Source organism: Podarcis filfolensis (assembly GCF_964270895.1).
Source record: "Podarcis filfolensis genome assembly, chromosome: 18".
Taxonomy (NCBI): Eukaryota; Metazoa; Chordata; class Lepidosauria; order Squamata; family Lacertidae; genus Podarcis; species Podarcis filfolensis.
The window spans coordinates 9,261,732-9,281,537 of record NC_139622.1 but is presented as its reverse complement, the minus strand read 5'-3'; the positions used below and the strand labels follow the sequence as shown (position 1 = coordinate 9,281,537).

General features: G+C 48.7%; 1 protein-coding gene across 3 annotated transcripts in view; it reads left to right on the top strand.

The window, feature by feature from the left end:
• SBNO2 (strawberry notch homolog 2) overlaps positions 1 to 19,806 on the top strand; it is a 102,331-nt gene that overhangs the window by 54,743 nt on the left and 27,782 nt on the right. For all 3 annotated transcript variants that reach the window (XM_083594366.1, XM_083594367.1, XM_083594368.1), the window contains 12 exons: positions 1,794 to 1,892; positions 3,744 to 3,840; positions 4,643 to 4,803; positions 6,220 to 6,353; positions 7,566 to 7,656; positions 8,880 to 9,023; positions 10,987 to 11,104; positions 12,415 to 12,520; positions 13,123 to 13,276; positions 14,269 to 14,445; positions 15,717 to 15,814; positions 18,445 to 18,527. In XM_083594366.1, the coding sequence (XP_083450492.1) occupies positions 1,794 to 1,892; positions 3,744 to 3,840; positions 4,643 to 4,803; positions 6,220 to 6,353; positions 7,566 to 7,656; positions 8,880 to 9,023; positions 10,987 to 11,104; positions 12,415 to 12,520; positions 13,123 to 13,276; positions 14,269 to 14,445; positions 15,717 to 15,814; positions 18,445 to 18,527 (1,462 nt within the window). The remainder of the gene's footprint in view (positions 1 to 1,793; positions 1,893 to 3,743; positions 3,841 to 4,642; positions 4,804 to 6,219; positions 6,354 to 7,565; positions 7,657 to 8,879; positions 9,024 to 10,986; positions 11,105 to 12,414; positions 12,521 to 13,122; positions 13,277 to 14,268; positions 14,446 to 15,716; positions 15,815 to 18,444; positions 18,528 to 19,806) is intronic.

The window sequence follows — 19,806 nt, the reverse complement described above, 5'->3', positions numbered from 1 at the left end:
ACGCACCTAAGTTTTTGGAGGAGAGAAACAAGAAAAATAATATTCTGAATCTCAGAAGCCAGAACAGCAAGAGGGATCGCTGCGCAGCGAAAGCAGCAATCCCTCTTGCTGTTCTGGCTTCTGGGATAGCTGCGCAGCCTGCATTCGCTCCATAAGATGCACACACACATTTCCCCTTACTTTTTAGGAGGGAAAAAGTGAGTCTTATAGAGCAAAAAATACGGTAGATGCACAATCTCTTTAAGGCGATTACTACTTGGCTCAGAAATGTTGGGAGCCGTAAGGCAACGAGGAAGGAAGAATTGGGGTTTAAGAATAACCAGTCATCATTGCAGCGATACCTTGGTAGTCGAACAGCTTGGCTCCCGAACAAATCTGCTCCCAAATGCAGCAAACCTGGAAGTGAGTGTTCCGGTTGGCGAACGTTTTTCAAAAGCCAAACGTCCGACACAGCTTCCGATTGAGCGCAGGAAGCTCCTGCAGCCAATCACAAGCCGCGCCTTGGTTTTCGAACCGTTTCGGGAGTCGAACGCACTCCCAGAACGGATTAAGTTCGAGAACCAAGGTACCACTGTATTAGTAATAATAAATAATAATCGAAAGAAATGCAATGGGAAAGGAAGAGAACTAGGGAAGTGCGGGGTTCATTATTTATAGCTTGATTTATTTTACATGATATCCTTATTTTATTGCTCGCCCTTCATCCTAAGTCAGGTCGAGGCAATCACAAAACTTTTATTATAATAATAATAATAATAATAATAATAATAATAATAATAATAATAGTAACAGGCGGCGCTGTGGGTTAAACCACAGAGCCTATGGCTTGCCAATCAGAAGGTCGGCGGTTTGAATCCCCGTCACGAGGTGAGCTCCCGTTGCTCGGTCCCTGCTCCTGCCAACCTAGCAGTTCAAAAGCACACCAGCGCAAGTAGATCAACAGGTACCGCTCCGGCGGGAAGGTAAACGGCGTTCCCGTGCGCTGCTCTGGTTCGCCAGTAGCGGCTTAGTCCTGCTGGCCACATGACCCAGAAGCTGTATGCCGGCTCCCTCGGCCAGTAAAGCAAGATGAGCGCCGCAACCCCAGAGTCGGTCACGACTGGACCTAATGGTCAGGGGTCCCTTTACCTTTACCTAACAACAACAACAATTATTATTATTTATACTCCGCCCATCTGGCTGGGTTTCCCCAGTCACTCTGGGTGGCTTCCAACAAAATATTAAACATTAAAAGCTTCCCTAAACAGGGCTGCCTTCAGATGTCTTCTAAAAGTCGGATAGTTGTTGTTCTCTTTGACATCTGGTGGGAGGGCGTTCCACAGGGCGGGCGCCACTACCGAGAAGGCCCTCTGCCTGGTTCCCTGTAACTTGGCATCTCGCAGCGAGGGAACCGCCAGAAGGCCCTCGGCACTGGACCTCGGCACACTCCTCTGTTGTCCCCTGTGACGAACGAATGCTGTCCGGCATCTCCATTTGGCCGGCCCCTCCAGCTTCCTTAAGTAGGTCAGCGGAAGAGATCATTTATTGCATTTATCTCCCACAACAACAGCAAAAATCTTTCAATATAGGACAACGAAAAGGAGAAGCGCTATCCCTACTGCATCTCCAACAGCCAGGTACCTTAGATAGCCCTTTTTAAAACAAACCTAATGGGGTCCAGTGTATTCTAAATATTATTTTTTGTTGCATGAGCCTCAATTTCAGGTCCGGGGACACCTTCGTAATAGCAGCTGAAACAGTTTCCCAAGCCTCGTATTTTTATTCTTCTCCTGTCTTTCACGTTTCCTCCTCAGCGATTGCCTCCGGATTTGGAAGGCTTAGAAGGGCTACAGGGCATTGACAGTCACCTCGCAGCCGCTCCTCAAGATACCTCTCTTCTTTCCACCGTTCAGGTGAGGGGTGGTTTTCTGCAGGGTCTCGGAGACTCATTTCAAGCCACTGTTGTCTTTTCCAGAACCGATGAATGCCGTAATAGACTCTGCAGCCTGTTCTGATGCCACATTTTAGAACAGTACCTACACACAGCTGAGCGCATCAGGCTTGCCTCACTGGGTCACAGCCATCTGTTTGTACCATTCCCATTACTCTGCTTTTATTAATCCATTCCTGTGAACTTTGGTAATACTCCCTTGAGCAGGAATCCGTTTAACTTGGCGTTAATCCAGCGGTTCTCAACCTGTGGGTCCACAGATGTTGTTGGACTACAACGCCCATCATCCCTGAGCTCTGGCCTTGCTAGCTAGGGATGATGGGAGTTGTAGTCCAACAACATCTGGGGACTCACAGGTTGAGAACCGCCGCGTTAATCTAAAGAAATACACAACCAACATACCAAAATGAAGATTGTTTCCAGAGGCGAATAACAGGCAGTCATATCTCATTCATGACCATTGGTTTATTCATACAAAAGATGCGTAAAGCAGTAAAAAAAACCTCCAAAAGCCTCTATCCAGTAAGGACTGCTTACAGGCATTTATGAAATACTATCCAAAATAGAGGTGGCGCTGTGGGTTAAACCACAGAGCCTAAGACTTGCCGATCAGAAGGTTGGCGGTTCGAATCCCCGCGACGGGGTGAGCTCCCGTTGCTCAGCCCCTGCTCCTGCCCACCTAGCAGTTCGAAAGCATGTCAGAGTGCAAGTAGATAAATAGGTACCACTCCAGCGGGAAGGTAAAGGGCGTTTCCGTGTGCTGCTCCGGTTCGCCAGAAGGGGCATAGTCCTGCTGGCCACATGACCCGGAAGCTGTACGCCGGCTCCCTCGGCCAGTAAAGCGAGATGAGCGCCACAACCCCAGAGTCGGCCACGACTGGACCTAATGGTCAGGGATCCCTTTACCTTTACCTTTTATCCAAAATAGAGGCAGTGAAGCTTGAAGATGCTGGCTGGCTGGTGGCCGTTTTGAAAGCTTCCTTTCAGTGTGGGGACCACAAAGCGTTATGCAGAACACTAAACATTCATATTGTTCCCCACTAAGGCGACAGTCCTGCACACCTACCTGGGAGTAAGCCCAGTTTAACTTTGGGGCTTACTTCCCAGTAGACAGGCATACGATTGCGGTGTAAGTGACCCACATGCTGATTCCAGCGTATCAAACAAAATAATTTAGAGCAGAGCATGTATACTAACGGGATGCGGGTGGCGCTGTGGGTTAAACCACAGAGCCTACGACTTGCCGATCAGAAGGTCGGCGGATCGAATCCCCGCAATGATGGGTTGAGCTCCCATTCCTCAGTTCCAGCTCCTGCCAACCTAGCAGTTCGAAAGCACGTCAAAGTGCAAGTAGCTAAATAGGTACCGCTCCAGCGGGAAGGTAAACGCGTTTCCGTGCACTGCACTGGTTCGCCAGAAGCGGCTTGGTCATGCTGGCCACATGACCCAGAAGCTGGACGCAGGCTCCCTCAGCCAGTAAAGCGAGATGAGTGCCGCAACCCCAGAGTCGGTCACGACTGGACCTAATGGTCAGGGCTCCCTTTACCTTTTACTAGCCGCAACGGAGGCACAGTCACAGGCAGCGATGCTTCCAAATCCCATATACTGGAAACTGCAGGAGGGGGGATTCGCTCTTGGGTTCGAGTTCTGCTTGCAGTGGTTTCCCATCGGGGCAGCTGGTCGGTCGCCGTGACAGCAAGATGCCGGGGTTAGATGGGTTCTTCTTAATGCTCCTCCTGGCTTGCATTCCTTGGAAGATGCCCGCCTAACATGTTTGTGACTCTACCGTTTCCCCCCCCCCTTTCTGTTCCAGTCCCAAACTCAGGTAGAGGAGGAGGAAGAAGGGGACGACGATGAAGCGGAGGAGCTGGGCCACACGGAGACGTATGCTGACTATGTCCCTTCCAAATGTAAGAGGGGCGCGGAGCCCTTGCCTTGATATATTGTATTTTAATAATAATAATAATAATTTATTATTTATTATTTATACCCCGCCCATCTGGCTGAGTTTCCCCAGCCACTCTGGGCGGCTCCCAATCAAGTGTTAAAACAGTACAGCGTTAAAAGGGTTTTTTAAAGGGTTTGGTTTCTTTATCCCAGCCAAACAGACTCACAGAAGCAGCTCATGTAATATCAGAGTTGTGGCACAGCTAGCATGTTTATTATTATTATTATTTACTACAGTGGTACCTTGGTTCTCGGGGACGTGGGTGGCGCTGTGGTCTAAACCACTGAGCCTTGGGCTTGCCGGTCAGAAGGTCGGCGGTTCAAATCCCCGTGACGATGGGGTGAGCTCCCGTTGCTCGGTCCCTGCTCCTGCCAACCTAGCAGTTCGAAAGCACGTCAGAGCGCAAGTAGATAAATAGGTACCGCTCCGGCAGGAAGGTAAACGGCGTTTCCGTGCGCTGCTCTGGTTCACCAGAAGCGGCTTAGTCCTGCTGGCCACATGACCCGGAAGCTGTATGCCGGCTCCCTCGGCCAGTAAAGTGAGACGAGCGCCGCAACCCCAGAGTCGTTCGCGACTGGACTTAACTGCTAGGGGTCCTTTACCTCTTTTTAGCTTGGTATTATTATTAATCACCCTCCCTTATGCAAGTTGGGGAAGGCCGCGATTAATTGCAAAAACACAGCGCTGCCACTGCAGGGAGTAGGCAGCAGGGGTGAGAAACGTCAAAACAGCTGACAATTCCCCCCCCCCTTTCACCTTTCCAGCCAAGCTGGGGAAGCAGCACCCCGACCGAGTGGTGGAGACGAGCACCCTCTCCAGCGTCCCCCCTCCGGACGTCACCTACACCCTCTCCCTCCCCGCCTCAACCGCTGACAACGGATTACTCTCTGCACTACAGCTGGAAGCGATTACCTACGCCTGCCAGGTATGCCGGAAGTGATTATTTAGGCCTTCCAGGTATGTGGGAGGTGGTTACTTAACGCCTGCCAGGTTTGCAGGAAGCCATACCAGAGCTTTTTGAAGTTCCAGTTAGGTTTGTAATAGCGACATAGGAAGCTATGTTCAAGATTGTCTGTGCTGACCAACACTGCTTTAGCCTGTTTATATTTTATAATAATAATAATAACTTATTATTTTTACCCCGCCCATCTGGTTGAGTTTCCCCAGCCACTCTGGGCGGCTCCCAATCAAGTGTTAAAAACAGTACAGCATTAAACGTTAAAAACTTCCCTAAACAGGGCTGCCTTCAGATGTCTTCTAAAAGTCAGAAAGTTGTGTATTTCCTTGACATCTGGTGGGGGGGGGCATTCCACAGGGCGGGCGCCACCACCGAGAAGGCCCTCTGCCTGGTTCCCTGTAACAGTGAGGGATTGCAGTGAGGGAATCTCCAGAAGGCCCTCGGCGCTGGACCTCAGTGTCCAGGTAGAACGATGGGGGTGGAGATGCTCCTTCAGGTATACCGGACCGAGGCTGTTTAGGGCTTTAAAGGTCAGCACCAACACTTTGAATTGTGCTCGGAAACATACTGGGAGCCAATGCAGATCTATCAGGTCCCGGCGGCCACTCCCAGTCACCAGTCTAGCTGCCGCATTTTTTTAAAAAAAAACAACGGGCGCCCTTAACTGGTTTTTAATGATGGGCGCTATGGGCCACTCTGCGAGAGGAAGCAACCGACAAATATATATAAATGAACAGTAGCAGTATTCTGTGCTTCGTGCAGGAATAATTCCTTTGTTTAGAAGAGGCATTCTCTCTTGATCAGGAGGATCAGGGACTTGCACCCCCCCAAGATATAATTAGAGGCATTTAGAAGAGGCATTCTCTCCTGGGAGCAAGGAATGCCTCTTCTCCGGTCAGAGACGGGGAAACTTGAATCCCCCCAGATATAATTAGAGGCATTTAGAAGAGGCATTCTCTCCTGGGAGCAAGGAATGCCTCTTCTCCGGTCAGAGACGGGGAAACTTGAATCCCCCCAGGTATAATTAGAGGCATTTAGAAGAGGCATTCTCTCCTGGGAGCAAGGAATGCCTCTTCTCCGGTCAGAGACGGGGAAACTTGAATCCCCCCAGATATAATTAGAGGCATTTAGAAGAGGCATTCTCTCCTGGGAGCAAGGAATGCCTCTTCTCCGGTCAGAGACGGGGAAACTTGAATCCCCCCAGATATAATTAGAGGAATTTAGAAGAGTCATTCTTTCCTGAGAGCGAGAAATGGTGATCCCTCAATCAGGGGCAGGGAAACCAGGGACTGCCTCTGGCTCCACAACATCTGGAAGGTCGTGCCGCCACCCCTCCCCTCCTAACCCGCCCCCCCACCTGCTTTCCCTTTCCCGGACTTGCAGCAACACGAAGTCCTGCTCCCCAATGGGCAGAGAGCCGGCTTCCTCATCGGGGACGGCGCCGGCGTCGGGAAAGGCCGGACGGTTGCCGGGATCATCTTCGAAAACTACCTGAAGGGGAGGAAAAAGTCCCTGTGGTGAGTGTGCAAGGCGTGTTTCCAAGGTTCGGGCGTTCGCCCGGGGTCTCTCTCGGAGCTCTGGAGGCTCGATGAGGCCGTCGCACCTGCAGGAATTGCATCGTGGTGTTTATCTTCTGAGCAGCCATTTTGGTGGGGTGTTTTTTTTTGGGGGGGGGAGAACAGATGGCGGTATTTTAATATGTCACGAGGCAGTACAGACCCTTTTCTCATCACCATATTATCCCTCCCAGCTAGGCTCTCCAAGGCTTGCATTGTATTAAGTAGAGGGTGGGGAGACTGGGAACCTTTTTATTTCATTTATTTTTGTTCCAAGTAGCTCAAGGTGGTGTACGTGGTCCTGCTCCTCCACATTTCATCCTCACAAGAACCCTGCGAGAGAGGGATTCGAACCCTGGTCTCCCCAGGTCATCGTAATCGTAATAATAATAATAATAATAATTTTTTATTTATACGCCGCCCATCTGGCCGGGTTTCCCCAGCCACTCTGGGTGGCTTCCAACTGAATATTAAAAACACAATAAAACATTAAAAACTTCCCTAAACAGGGCTGCCTTCAGTTCTCTTTTAAAAGTAAAACAGTTGTTTATTGCCTTGACATCTGCTGGGAGGCCGTTCCACAGGGTGGGCTCCACCACCAAGAAGGCCCTCTGCCAGGATCCCTGTAACCTCACTTCTCGCAGGGAGGGAACCGCCAGAAGGCCCTCAGAGCTGGACCTCAGCGTCCGGGATGAACGATGGGGGTGGACACGCTCCTTCAGGTATACTGGGCCGTTTAGGGCTTTAAAGGTCAACACCAACACTTTGAATTGTGCTTGGAAACGTACTTAACACTATTACACCACAGAGGCTCTCTCTCTCTCTCTCTCTCTCTCAGTGAAAACAAGGCACACAAATGTATGTTACAGAGGGGAAATTGTCAGTGTATTGTAGTGTTCAGAGTGCCAGACTACCCCCCGGGAGAGACCAGGGTTCAAATCGGCCACGAAGCTCGCTGGGTGACCTGGAGGAGGCAGGACCGCCCCTGTCTCTCAGCCTAGCCTGCTTCGCAGGGTTGTTGTGCGGATAAAAAGGGGGGAAGGGCTGTGATTTCTTCTGGGCAGCCTCTCGGGGGCCAGAGACGAAAGCGAGCGGGGTTTTTACCTTAGTACCGCTTCTGCGCTGATCCGCAGATCCTCCCAGGTCTTTACGTGCCCTGCTCTCGTTTGTCAGGTTCAGCGCCTCGAACGATCTCAAGTATGATGCCGAGAGGGACCTGAAGGATATCGACGCCCCTGACATTCCTGTGCATGCTTTAAACAAGGTACGGGAGCCATGTCTCTCTCTCTCTTTCTCTCTTTAAATAGTTTTTATTAGATTTTACAAATTCCTTGATGCTCAGCATCGCAAGCAATAAAAGTTGCACAAGGTTCGTTCCTCCTCCCCTCTGTGGGTTTTTTAGGTAACTTTTCGAACTGTATATTATAAGTCCATCTAATTTGCAATACGGGACGCGGGTGGCGCTGTGGGTTAAACCACAGAGCCTAGGATTTGTTGATCAGAAGGTCGGTGGTTCGAATCCCTGCAACGGGGTGAGCTCCCGTTGCTCGGTCCCTGCTCCTGCCAACCTAGCAGTTCGAAAGCACGTCAAAGTGCAAGTAGATAAATAGGTCCCACTCCGGCGGGAAGGTAAACGGCGTTTCTGTGTGCTGCTCTGGTTCGCCAGAAGCGACTTAGTCCTGCTGGCCACATGACCCAGAAGCTGTACGCCGGCTCCCTCGGCCAATAAAGAGAGATGAGCGCCGCAACCCCCGAGTCGGCCACGACTGGACCTAATGGTCAGGGGTCCCTTTACCTTTACCTTTTTAATTTGCAATCCTCCCCTGTATCTAAAATCTATGTGTATCATTGCAAGAGTTAATTTAAAACCTGCCAAAGAGTTCAAGTGTTTGCAGAAGCATTATCCCAACAGTTACATACCTTCATAGATGCAATTATATGCAAGTTGTTCATAATCTTGCAAGCTTGTATAAGCCTTCAATCCAGTCAGAGAAGGGAGGTGCATTTTTATTTTTACACCCTCTCTTGCTGAAATGCCGCCAAGCCAGAGATCCTGTCAGTTACACACACACCCTTCAATCCGGCTGCTTAATTTCCTCTCTCTTTTCCCCCTCTTTTTTAATTTCTTTTATTCAAAATTATAACAAGTCATATGATCCAAAAACATATCATCCTTGTTTCCCCCCCTTTTTCCTCCCTCCCCCCTCCCCCACAAAACCCACCCACCCCCTGACTTCCCTCAGTTCCAGACTTTGGTTTCTCTAAGAATGCTGTTTTCTGCATGTTACAAAGCTGTATAGATCCTCGAAACTATTTAGCTGATTATTATCAATAAAAAGTTTGTGAATGTTTATTCAAAACCTGCCAAGGAGTCCAATTCGCTTTGTTGCGTCTTCAGATACTTTGCAAAGGGTTCCTATTCATCCTTAAAGTCACAGTTATCCTTGTCCTGTAGCTTATATGCTCTTTTCCCCCTCCTGACCGTAGATTAAATACGGCGACACAGCTACCTCGGAAGGAGTCTTATTTGCCACTTACTCAGCCCTCATCGGCGAAAGCCAAGCCGGTGGCCAGCACAGGACCCGCTTGAAGCAGATTCTGGATTGGTGCAAGGAAGATTTCGATGGTGTTGTATCCTAAGAGAAATGAACTGAGCTCTGTGCGTGCTCTTTGTGCACGCATGTCTTTCCGATGGTGCAACGCTCCGTGCCTCTCTTTTTCGCTCCGAAGAGCCTTCCTTTGCATATTTCCCTGCAGGCAGGCGCGGGGGGGGGGGGCTTAAAATATTTGCTGCTGCGTACTGTATTTTTCGCTCTATAAGACGCACCTAGTTTTAGAGGAGAACAGGGGAAAAAAATTCTCTCCCTCTCTGCTCAGCGCCTCTCCAGCAAAGCGGGAGGAGAAACGGAAGGGGCTCCGTTTCTCTTCCCGCTTCACTTAAGGGGCTTCACAGAGAGGGAAAGCTGCGCAGTGCCTCTCCATTGAAGCGAAGCCAGGAGAGCAAGAGGGATCGATCCCTCTTGCTCTCCTTGTTTCAGAGAAAGCAATGCGAAGCCTCCGGAGCACAGCGGGAGCGCTCCTGCTGCACTCAGGAGGCTTCGGGCGGCTATCCCTGAAGCCAGGAGAGCAAGAGAGATCGGTGTGCACCAGTCCCTCTTGTTCTCCTGGCTTTAGCGATAGCATTCGCTCCATAAGACGCACACACATCTCCCCTTACTTTTTTGGAGGGACAAAGTGCATCTTACAGAGCGAAAAATACGGTAATCATTTTTTAAAAAATCTTTTTTTTATTGGTTTTACAAAATCACACACAATTAAATTTTGAAATAGAACCAGATTCTTCCGAATCTTAGAGGGCTTCCCTCCCACCCCCTCTGTGGGTCCTTTAAGCATCTTAATCGACTGCATATTCTAGTTTGTCCTCCAATGTTTCCAAAGCCTTTATAACGTGGCAAGAGTTATTCAGAGCATGCCAACGCGTTCAAGTGTTTGCAGGGTTCTTTCCAATACCATATTGGCCCGAATATAAGCCGCACCTTTAAAATTGGAGGGGGGGGGGGAGTAAAAATAGCCGAATATAAGCCGCTCCATTCCTCGCTGCTCCTGGCTGTATACTGGGGGGGGGGCTTTCCCCCTTCCCCGCTCTCTCCCTTCCCAGCCTTGGGGGAGAGGACTAGGGACTATGTGTGGGGCGGGCACTGCTTTGCTGTGATCCTGGCGCTGTTTGCCCCGCGCTCCTGGCTGCATACCGTAAGGTCACGAACATAAGCCGCACTTCAACTTTTCACGGTCGGAATTTTTTTTTTGGGGGGGGGAGTGAGGCTTATATTCAGGCCAATACGGTACAATCAATATTTTTTTAAATTTTTATTAAAGATGTTCTTGTTTTACAGAAGTATGTGTAATGTCTCTCGTATTTTTTCCATTTAACGTTTTTACAAATCAGTTTCATTTGTTGAGACATTGGGGGGCGGGGGGGGGAGCTGGTGGAGGGGGGAAGATGGGTGGGGGCGGGTGGCGATGTTTCTATTATGCTTAATATATGTGGGGTTTGGTGTCAGCGTTGCTTGTGCTGTTCACTTGTGTTCCTTTGGTGGTGAGAGAGGTTGGGGTTGGCCTCGGGTGTGGCTGTTCATTTGTGGTTGGCTGTGGTGATCTTTGTTTTCGTGTGTGAGTGGGGTGGGTGGGTGTTTTGGATCAGGTTAGCCATATTGATTTGTATGCTGTTGGTGGATTATTGTCATTGTCTTCTTGGGCTGTGTATGTGATAAAGGGGAGCCATACTGGGGTAAAGGCGTCTTCTTCTGTTTGTCCCCATGTCAGTTTCAGTTTATTGGTTAATTTTTCTTGTAGGGTTGTTTCCCATGCTATTTGGTACCATTGGTCCATGCTTACTCCTGACAGGTCTCTCCAGTGTCTGGTTAGGTGCAATCAATATTTATCCCATTCTCTGTTCAAGTTTTGGTCCTCCTGATTTCCCCAGTGAATCTGGCCACCTCTGCACCGTCAAGTAGTTTAATCTGCCGGTCCAGCTACCTAATTTGACTAGCTACTTGCATTCCCCCTTCTTTCCTTAATGGGTGCCCGCTTCCAGATTGTGTTTGACGAATGCCACAAAGCCAAAAATGCCAGCTCCACCAAGATGGGCAAAGCCGTATTGGACCTGCAGAACAAGCTGCCTCTCGCAAGGGTGGTTTATGCCAGTGCCACAGGTGAGTTTGGGGCAGCGGTGAGGGGGGGCTGCTTTGAGAACCTATAAGTGTGGGGGCCAGGGTATGCCCAGCATGGGTTGGTATCATGAGAGCGTGCCGGTCAGTAATCACGCAGCTCAAAGTCGGAGTTGACTCTCTCTCTCTCGTAGCAAAAACACAAGCTGCACAGACTTGGCTGAATGTCTCGCCTAATGAGCAAGAGCGGCTCCTTCCTTTTGGCAGTGGCTGGATCCTCCCAGGGCAAACATGTCTGTCTTCCTGTCCTCCAAATAAAGGGGCAGCAAATAATAATAACATTTATTACTTATACCTCGCCTATCTGGCCGGGCCTCCCCAGCCACTCTGGGTGGCTCATCAGAATATTAAAAAGAAGAGAAAACATCAGCCATTAAAAACTTCCCTAAACAGGGCTGCCTTCAGATGTCTTCTGAAAGTCATGTAGTTGTTTATTTCCTTGACATCTGATGGGAGGGCGTTCCACAGGGCAGGCGCCACCACAGAGAAGGCCCTCTGCCTGGTTCCCTGCAACCTCGCTTCTCGCAGGGAGGGAAGTGCCAGAAGGCCCTCGGAGCAGGACCTCAGTGTCCGGGCAGAACGATGGGAGTGGAGACGCTCCTTCAGGTATACTGGGCAGAGGCCATTTAGGGTCCTCTGGCTTTCAAGGTCAGCACCAACACTATGAATTGTGCTCGGAAACCTACTGGGAGCCAATGTAGGTCTTTCAGGACCGGTGTTATATGGTCTTTACAGCCTCTCCCAGGCCCCAGTCTAGCTGCCGCATTCTGGATTACTTGCAGTTTCCAGGTCATCTTCAAAGGTAGCCCCACAGAGAGCACATTGCAGTAGTCCAAGCGGGAGATAACCAGAGCATGGACCACTCTGGCAAGGCATTCTGTGGGCAGGGAGGGTCTCATCCTGTGTACCAGATGCAGCTGGTAAACAGTTGCCCTGGACACAGAATTGACCTGCACCTCGATGGACACCTGTGAGTTCAAAACAACTCCCAGGCTGTGCACCTGGTTCTTCAGGGACACAGTTACCCCATTCAGGACCAGGGAGTCCTCAACACTTGTCCCCCACCCCCTGTCCCCCAAAAACAGTACTTCTGTCTTGTCAGGATTCAACCTCAAAGTAAACAAGAATCACAAGACTGCATGGGAGGAGTCAGCAGTGATGCCAAACATGCAAGCAGGAGAAAACGGGTGATTTGGAGAGGAAAGAAGGGGATTCGGTGGAGGGGTATTAGAGGTAGCGATTGGTCAGGTTGCATCAAATTTTCCTGACCTCTAAGCATCTTGTGCTCTTGACAGGTGCCTCTGAGCCAAAGAACATGATTTACATGAGCCGGCTGGGTATTTGGGGAGAAGGGACCCCTTTCCGATCATTTGACGACTTCCTATCGGCCATCGAGAAGCGGTATGTTTGGGAAAACGTTTCTTCCCGTCAACGTGAGAGTTTCGAATTATACAAGTGAACAGACGCACAACTTTTAATCCCAACCTGAACTGCAGACCTGACATATTCCCCACCTCGCTTACCAACAAAGTTATTTTGGTTTGTGGGTAGTTTGGCCGAGGACAAACTGTGTATGGTTCAAGTGAAAATTTACGGAAGGAAGTTTAGATCAACCTGTGTGGTTTCTCAACCTAGGTAGTTGTCTCTATAAACCGTGGTTTCTGGCTTGCACGTAGCAACAAGTTGCAGTTAGTTGAAACCAGGAAGCACGTAGGAAATTGCCTTCAAATCTTATTTTGCTTCAGGCTGTTTGGAGTGTTGTTCTCCAGGAGTAGTACTTCGTAGCCTCTTCCTTTTCCGCTGCACAATTTTTTCAGCGAATTTTGCGAGCATTTGAACACCCTCACTTGGAAAAAGTGGGTTACAAACGATCGGAAGCAAACAAACATCGCCTTTTGAGCCGTGATGGTTTGATGGGCATGGACAGAGGCGGGCGGGGAGTCCTGTTCCGAAGTTCAGCCGTCTTCCCTCTTCCTCAACGACTGCTTTGGTCTCCCCCGCAGGGGCGTCGGTGCAATGGAGATTGTCGCCATGGACATGAAAGTGAGCGGGATGTACATCGCTCGGCAGCTCAGCTTTTCGGGGGTCACCTTCAGGATAGAGGAAATCCCACTGGACCCAGAGTACAAGCTGGTCTACAATAAGGCGGCTCAGCTGGTAAGCAGGGAGTTAACGCAAGGGTTAAAATTTCTGGAGCGCTAAGTGCTTCCTGCAGCCAATCAGAAGCCACGCCTTGGTACCACTGTACTTTTATTTTTTCCCCAAAAAATTTATTAGTTTTCACAATATTATAAACAAACAAACAAGCACACAAGACAAACAAACATAAATCATAGCCTTATTAAAAATTACAGTTATTAACTTTGTTGAGTGACTTCCTCGCTTCCCCTTGGTTGAATTTCATTGCATGTCCTTTTAACGGTTTTCCAAATCCCAATTTTTATGAAATTTAACTTAAACATTAACATCCTTAGATCTTCACCTTATGGAATTAAACATATTAATTCATCACTTAACATAAATAAAATCCTAAGCCCATTAAGTATCTGCAAGCTATTTTCAGTTAGTTTAACTTAACAAATTTAACTAAATAATCATTAAATTTATTCCACTCTTCCTGATACTCCTCCTCCTTCTGGTCTTTTTAGCTAACAAAACACGGGCAGCAGTTGTGGCATACAAAAATAATTTAACATCTTTCTTGGGCAGTTCCAAACCTGTTATTCCAAGAATAAAGGCCTCTGGTTTCTTTATAAATGTATATTTCAACATTTTTTTCAATTCATTATAAATCTTTTCCCAGAAGTCTTTCACGTTGGGACAGGTCCACCACATATGATAAAAGGTTCCTTCCTTTTCTTTACATTGCCAACATATATTGTCACTATTATGATATATTTTTGCTAATTTTGCAGGATTCAAATACCACCTATACATCATTTTCATTATATTTTCCTTTAACAAAGTACATGCGGTGAACTTGACCCCTTTCTTCCACAATCTTTCCCAATCCTCAAACATTATATTATGTACCACTGTACTTTAAATGGTAAAACAGAAAAATTAATTTCCATATCTCTCTCTCTCTCTCTCTCTCTCTCTCTCTCTCTCTTCTCTTTCTCTTTCTCTTTCTCTTTCTCTTTCTCTAGTGGGCAGAAGCCCTGGGGGTTTTCCAGAAAGCTGCCGACCTGATAGGCTTAGAGTCCCGGAAATCTTTGTGGGGTCAGTTCTGGTCCGCCCACCAGCGCTTCTTCAAGTACCTCTGCATTGCTGCAAAGGTCCGGCGTCTCGTCGAGTTGGCGAAGGAGGAATTGAACAAGGGCAAGGTGAGACAGAGAGAGAATTTCCCGAAAGTCTTCGACGAGCTGGATGTTTGCTGCAGGTGCTGAGAGACCACACCTCCTAAAGAAACTATCGTTTGTCACCCAACATTAACGCTGCCGTGTATTTTTGACGATAACCGGTTTTGTCAAAAGAGTAGGCTGGGTATACGATCCTGGAAGCTCAAATAGTAATTGCAACTCGGCCGAAAATTTGACCCTTGGTACCACTCATTCTGGAGGGTATCTGTAATGGAAGAAAATGCTCATCATTTGAGATTTTGACCATGGCTAGAACCTCCAGACCCTTTTAATACGGTTTGGCATTTCTTTGTTGCATATAAAGCAGAGGCATCGTTTTCAAGACGACCCAAGCTAGGTCAAGTTAGAACTAGACTTGACAATCAGATAATTTTGAGATTCTATAATTGGGCTTTCTTATTTTGATCCACACACAACAGTATTATTATTACTTAATTGATTTTTTATACCTCCCGTCATCCAAGGATCACAGTATAAAACCACAAGAACACCTAGCATAGTAACAAACAAAAAGCAATGCAGTTGTACCTCGGCTCTTGAACGCCTTGGTACTTGTACGTCTTGGCTCCCAAATGCCAAAAATCCAGAAGTGAGTGTTCCAGTTTGCAAACGTCTTTTCGGAAACCGAACGTCCGGCGCGGCTTCCGCTTGAGTGCAGGAAGCTCCTGCAGCCAATCGGAAGTCGCGTCTTGGTTTTGGGACAGTTTTGGGAGTCGAACGTACTCCCGGAACGGATTAAGTTCGAGAACCAAGGAACCACTGTACCCCCAGTTTTGCTTCTTATCTTTTAGTTTTCATCTGTTGCTATAGCTGTTCTCTCTGTTATATGTGAAATGAAATTCAGGCGACCCTCCATTTATGTGGGGGTTACATTCGGAGACACCATGCATTTATGTGAAATATGCGTATATCTGGCGGCGCCATTGACAAAGCCTGAAAACACCTGCTAAACCTCTGGAAACCCTTTTTTTAAAAAATCAAACTCCACCACAATAGCACCCTCCAAACCTTCCTGCTAAAACTCTCAACTCTCAAAATTCGGTGCAAAGGCTCGTGAAATCGCACTCGCAAAGGATTCTGGGATTGCGCTAGCCGCTCTTTTGGAGGGGGGCTGGTTTTGTGTGTGCACGCCTTTTAAAGTGCCGCTTCCGGGTTTGTGAATGTCTGTAAACGGGGAGCTGAGCCATACAGAATCTTTACCAGACAAACCCTTTCTCTGTCCCCCCCCCCCACAGTGCGTCGTGATCGGCCTGCAGTCGACAGGCGAGGCCCGAACCCGGGAGGTCCTGGACGAGAGCGAGGGGCAGCTGACCTGCTTTGTATCTGCTGCTGAGTGAGTTTCTGCGCATCTGGGGAAGGAGGGCCTGTTTTTTGCTGCGGCCTCCCAGAACCCATCATTCTGGAGGTTGGGCGCTGCCCCACCCCCGAGCTCTCTCAACTGGGCTGGGCTTTACCCCCGCGCAATGAAGCGGGGCCTTCTTGGTGGTGGTGCCCTCCCATCCGATGTCAAGGAAATGAGTAACTATACAACCTTTAGAAGATACCTGAAGACAGCCCTGCATGGGGAAACTTTTTTAGGGTCAAATATTCTTTTATGCTTTTATATACGTTGGAAGCATCGGGACGTGGGCGGCGCTGTGGGTTAAACCACAGAGCCTAGGACTTGCCAATCAGAAGGTCGGTGGTTGGAATCCCCGCCATGACGGGGTGAGCTCCCGTTGCTCGGTCCCTGCTCCTGCCAACCTAGCAGTTCGAAAGCACGTCAAAGTGCAAGTAGATAAATAGGTACCGCTCCGGCGGGAAGGTAAACGTATTTCCGTGCGCTGCTCTGGTTCGCCAGAAGCGGCTTAGTCCTGCTGGCCACATGACCCGGAAGCTGTACGCCGGCTCCCTCGGCCAGAAAAGCGAGATGAGCGCTGCAACCCCAGAGTCGGCCACGACTGGACCTAATGGTCAGGGGTGCCTTTACCTTTACCTTTACCTTTACCTATATGTTGGAAGCTGCTTAGAGTGGCTGGGGGCAACCCAGTCAGATGGGCGGGGTACAAATAATGAAATTATTATTATTATTATTATTATTATTATTATTATTATTATTATTATTATTATTAAACAGTGGCAGCGCTTAATAAGAATATCTGCTGGGGCCGCATGCGATATGCCTGCCCCGAGGTTTTCACTGTCGGTTCTAACCCTTTCCTCTTTCCTAACCCCCATCTCCCCTTTATAAATGAATGCTGGCTGGGTTCTGCTTCTACATTATCAAAAAAAATTTTTTTCGGGGAGGGGGAGTGTTTGTTCTCATCCAAGCTCATGCGCTCACTACCGGTCTCGCTGACCAGTGTTCATGTCCCGGGAGTGGGGTGGGGTAACGTTGGGTGAGATTGGGGCGAGGTGCGTACCCATAGAAGCCCCTGTTTTGCCCCCATTTGCATCAAGTGACCCCCCCCCCCCATTCGTCCATGCATCCTTCCTTACTTTTCCCATCTCCCCCTCCCTGATTTTATTTTTTTACCCTATCCACGTGTCAAGTCTCTTGCCCTTTTGGATATACTTGGTCACACAAACGCATCGCCCCAAGTCAGACTTGTTTTTCTGAGAACGTAAGTGTGGCGCTGTGGGTTAAACCACAGAGCCTAGGACTTGCCGATCAGAAGGTCGGCGGTTTGAATCCCCGCGATGGGGTGAGCTCCTGTTGCTCGGTCCCAGCTCCTGCCAACTTAGCAGTTCGAAAGCACGTCAAAGTGCAAGTAGATAAATAGGTACTGCTCCGGCGGGAAGGTAAACGGTGTTTCCGTGCGCTGCTCTGGTTCGCCAGAAACGGCTTAGTCCTACTGGCCACATGACCCGGAAGCTGTACACCGGCTCCCTCGGCCAATAAAGCGAGATGAGCGCCGCAACCCCAGAGTTGGGCACGACTGGACCTAATGGTCAGGGGTCCCTTTACCTTTACCTTTAAGTGTCAGGTGCTGTTGCGGTTGCTTGAGAGTAAGCAGGCAGGACTCCGACCTGTGTTTCACAGGCTTTATTTTGGTGCAGACTATTTACAGTAGAAAGCATCAAGGCTCATGTCTGGCTCAATCGCTAGCAGAATCCGGGAGTGGTCTTTTTTTGTACCCCCCCCCCAACATAAAAATTTCATTACCCCTAACCGTTTCCGCCCCTCCCTGCGCCTCAGATTACTGCGCGGGATGGGCAGTGGCAAGGCCATGCTTTCCCCCTCTCCGGCTCGCTCAGGAGTGGCGTTGAGGCTTTCACTAGCATCCTCTGGTTCTTGCACCTCTTCTCCTCCACTGGAGACGGGACGTTCCTGCTCTCCGGAGGAGGAACTGCTTCGCAAGATTTTTGGAGGCTCCCTGTAACACAACTGCCCTTCTGTTTCTCACCTCTAAGCCGATGGCAGTTCCCTCCCTGACAGTAAGCAAAGGGCGGGTTCAAAAAAACAAATCAGATTTTTATTTGCAATCTGGTGTGCGGAAATTTCATGGCACAGGCTGCTTTTCATCGGCCACACTCATTGCCCGCCCCCCAACCCCAGTATCTCTCCTCCCTCTCTGCTCCCCAAACCCAGTATGACTCCTAAGCTCATTCCAAATACTGGGCACACCCCCCCTGCCAAAGACAGCTTTCTGATTTGCTCAGCAAACCTGCTACAATCCCCGGCCTGGCCTTCGTATTAGAACTCCCGAACATTCTGTGACATCACACCAGCTCAGCCAATGGGCTGTCAGAAAGAAGCCAAGCGGCCGGATGCTTGTAGCTGCACTTCCAATCCCGAACAGGTCGGTTTTTTTGGGGTTGTTTGGGTGTTTCTGTTTTGCTTTCACGTTTCGTTCAGTCTCTGTGTCCTTCCCCTTTGGTTTACCCTCTTTTCATTTTTAAAATAAATAAATACAGTCAGCGACGGTTCGGCTCCTCCTGGCCGTTAAGAGTAAAATCTCTGCATCTCCCGACTTTTTTCAGAGGCGTCTTCCTCTCACTAATTAAGAAGCACTTTCCTTCAACCAAACGAAAAAGAGAGAGAGGAACTGGCATTAAGAGAAAACGTAAGACCCCCGGCGCTCTCCCCTCCCCTCCCGAAACCTCATTCCCTCTCCCCCCACGCCCTCCTTGTAGTGCAGTCGCAATCTGCGGCCTTTTCTTCCCTTGCTTCCCTTCCCCCTCACCCCATCTCCAGCCTTCACTCGTGGTCTTTCGTCACCCCATCTCCCTTTTCTTTCTATTGCTTTCTGTTTCTTTATTTATTTCTACAGTGGTACCTCGGTTCTCAAACTTACTCCGTTCCGGAAGTCCGTTCCAAAACCAAAGCGTTTCAAAACCAAGGCGCACTGCTTTCCCATTGAAAGGAATGCAACACGGATTGATCCGTTCCAGCCTTTTAAAAACAAACCCTAAAACAGCAGTTTAATGTTAATTTTGCTAATGAGATCATTGATCCATAAAATGAAAGCAGTAATCAATGTCCTGCACTATAAAATAAATAAGACAGTATTCTAGATGATGAAGTTAAAAAAAAATCCTTTTACCTGCACTGATGATAGTCATTGTTTGGATTATCCATTTCCGCAGTCACTCAATCAATCAATCAATCAGTAGCTGAACTAGGTTCCACGCAGTCACAGACACAAATGAACCAAAAAAGCCTCAAAAACAAAAACGTAAAATAAATAGCAAATACAAAAGCACCAAACTTAATGCATTCCGGAAGTCCGTTTGACTTCCGAAATGTTCGAAAACGGCTTCTGATTGGTGCAGGCGTCCCAGAAACAATAGCCAACAGCCGAATCGGACGCTCTGCTTCCAAAAAAAAGTTTGAAAACCGGAACACTTATTTCCGGGTTTTCAGCATTTGGGAGCCAAGGCGTTTGAGAACCAAGGCACCACTGTATTTATCTTTCCTACTCCTTTGCAACAGGGACTCGCAGGCATGTGGTTAATTGCCCTGGTGGTCGTGGACTTAGAATATAGCCTCCTCCCTCCCTCCTCTTCTTCCTCCACCATCTCCTAAATGGATTTATTTTATTCATTTTTTGGAATCAAGTTGGCTTCCATCCAGCACACACACACAGAGGTCTTTGCCCTAGGTGTCTCTAAACGTGTGCAGAGGAGGGCAAACCAAAACGATCAAGGGTCTGGAAGCCAAGCCTGATGAGGAGCGGTCGAAGGAGCTGGGCACGTTTAGCCTGGGAAAGAGGAGACTGAGAGGAGATAGGATAGCCACCTTCAAATATCCAAAGTGGAAGTGGGGAGCAAGCTTGCTTTCTGCAGCTCCAGAGGGCTGATGGACCCAAATGATGGGAAATGAGATTCTGACTCAACTTCAGG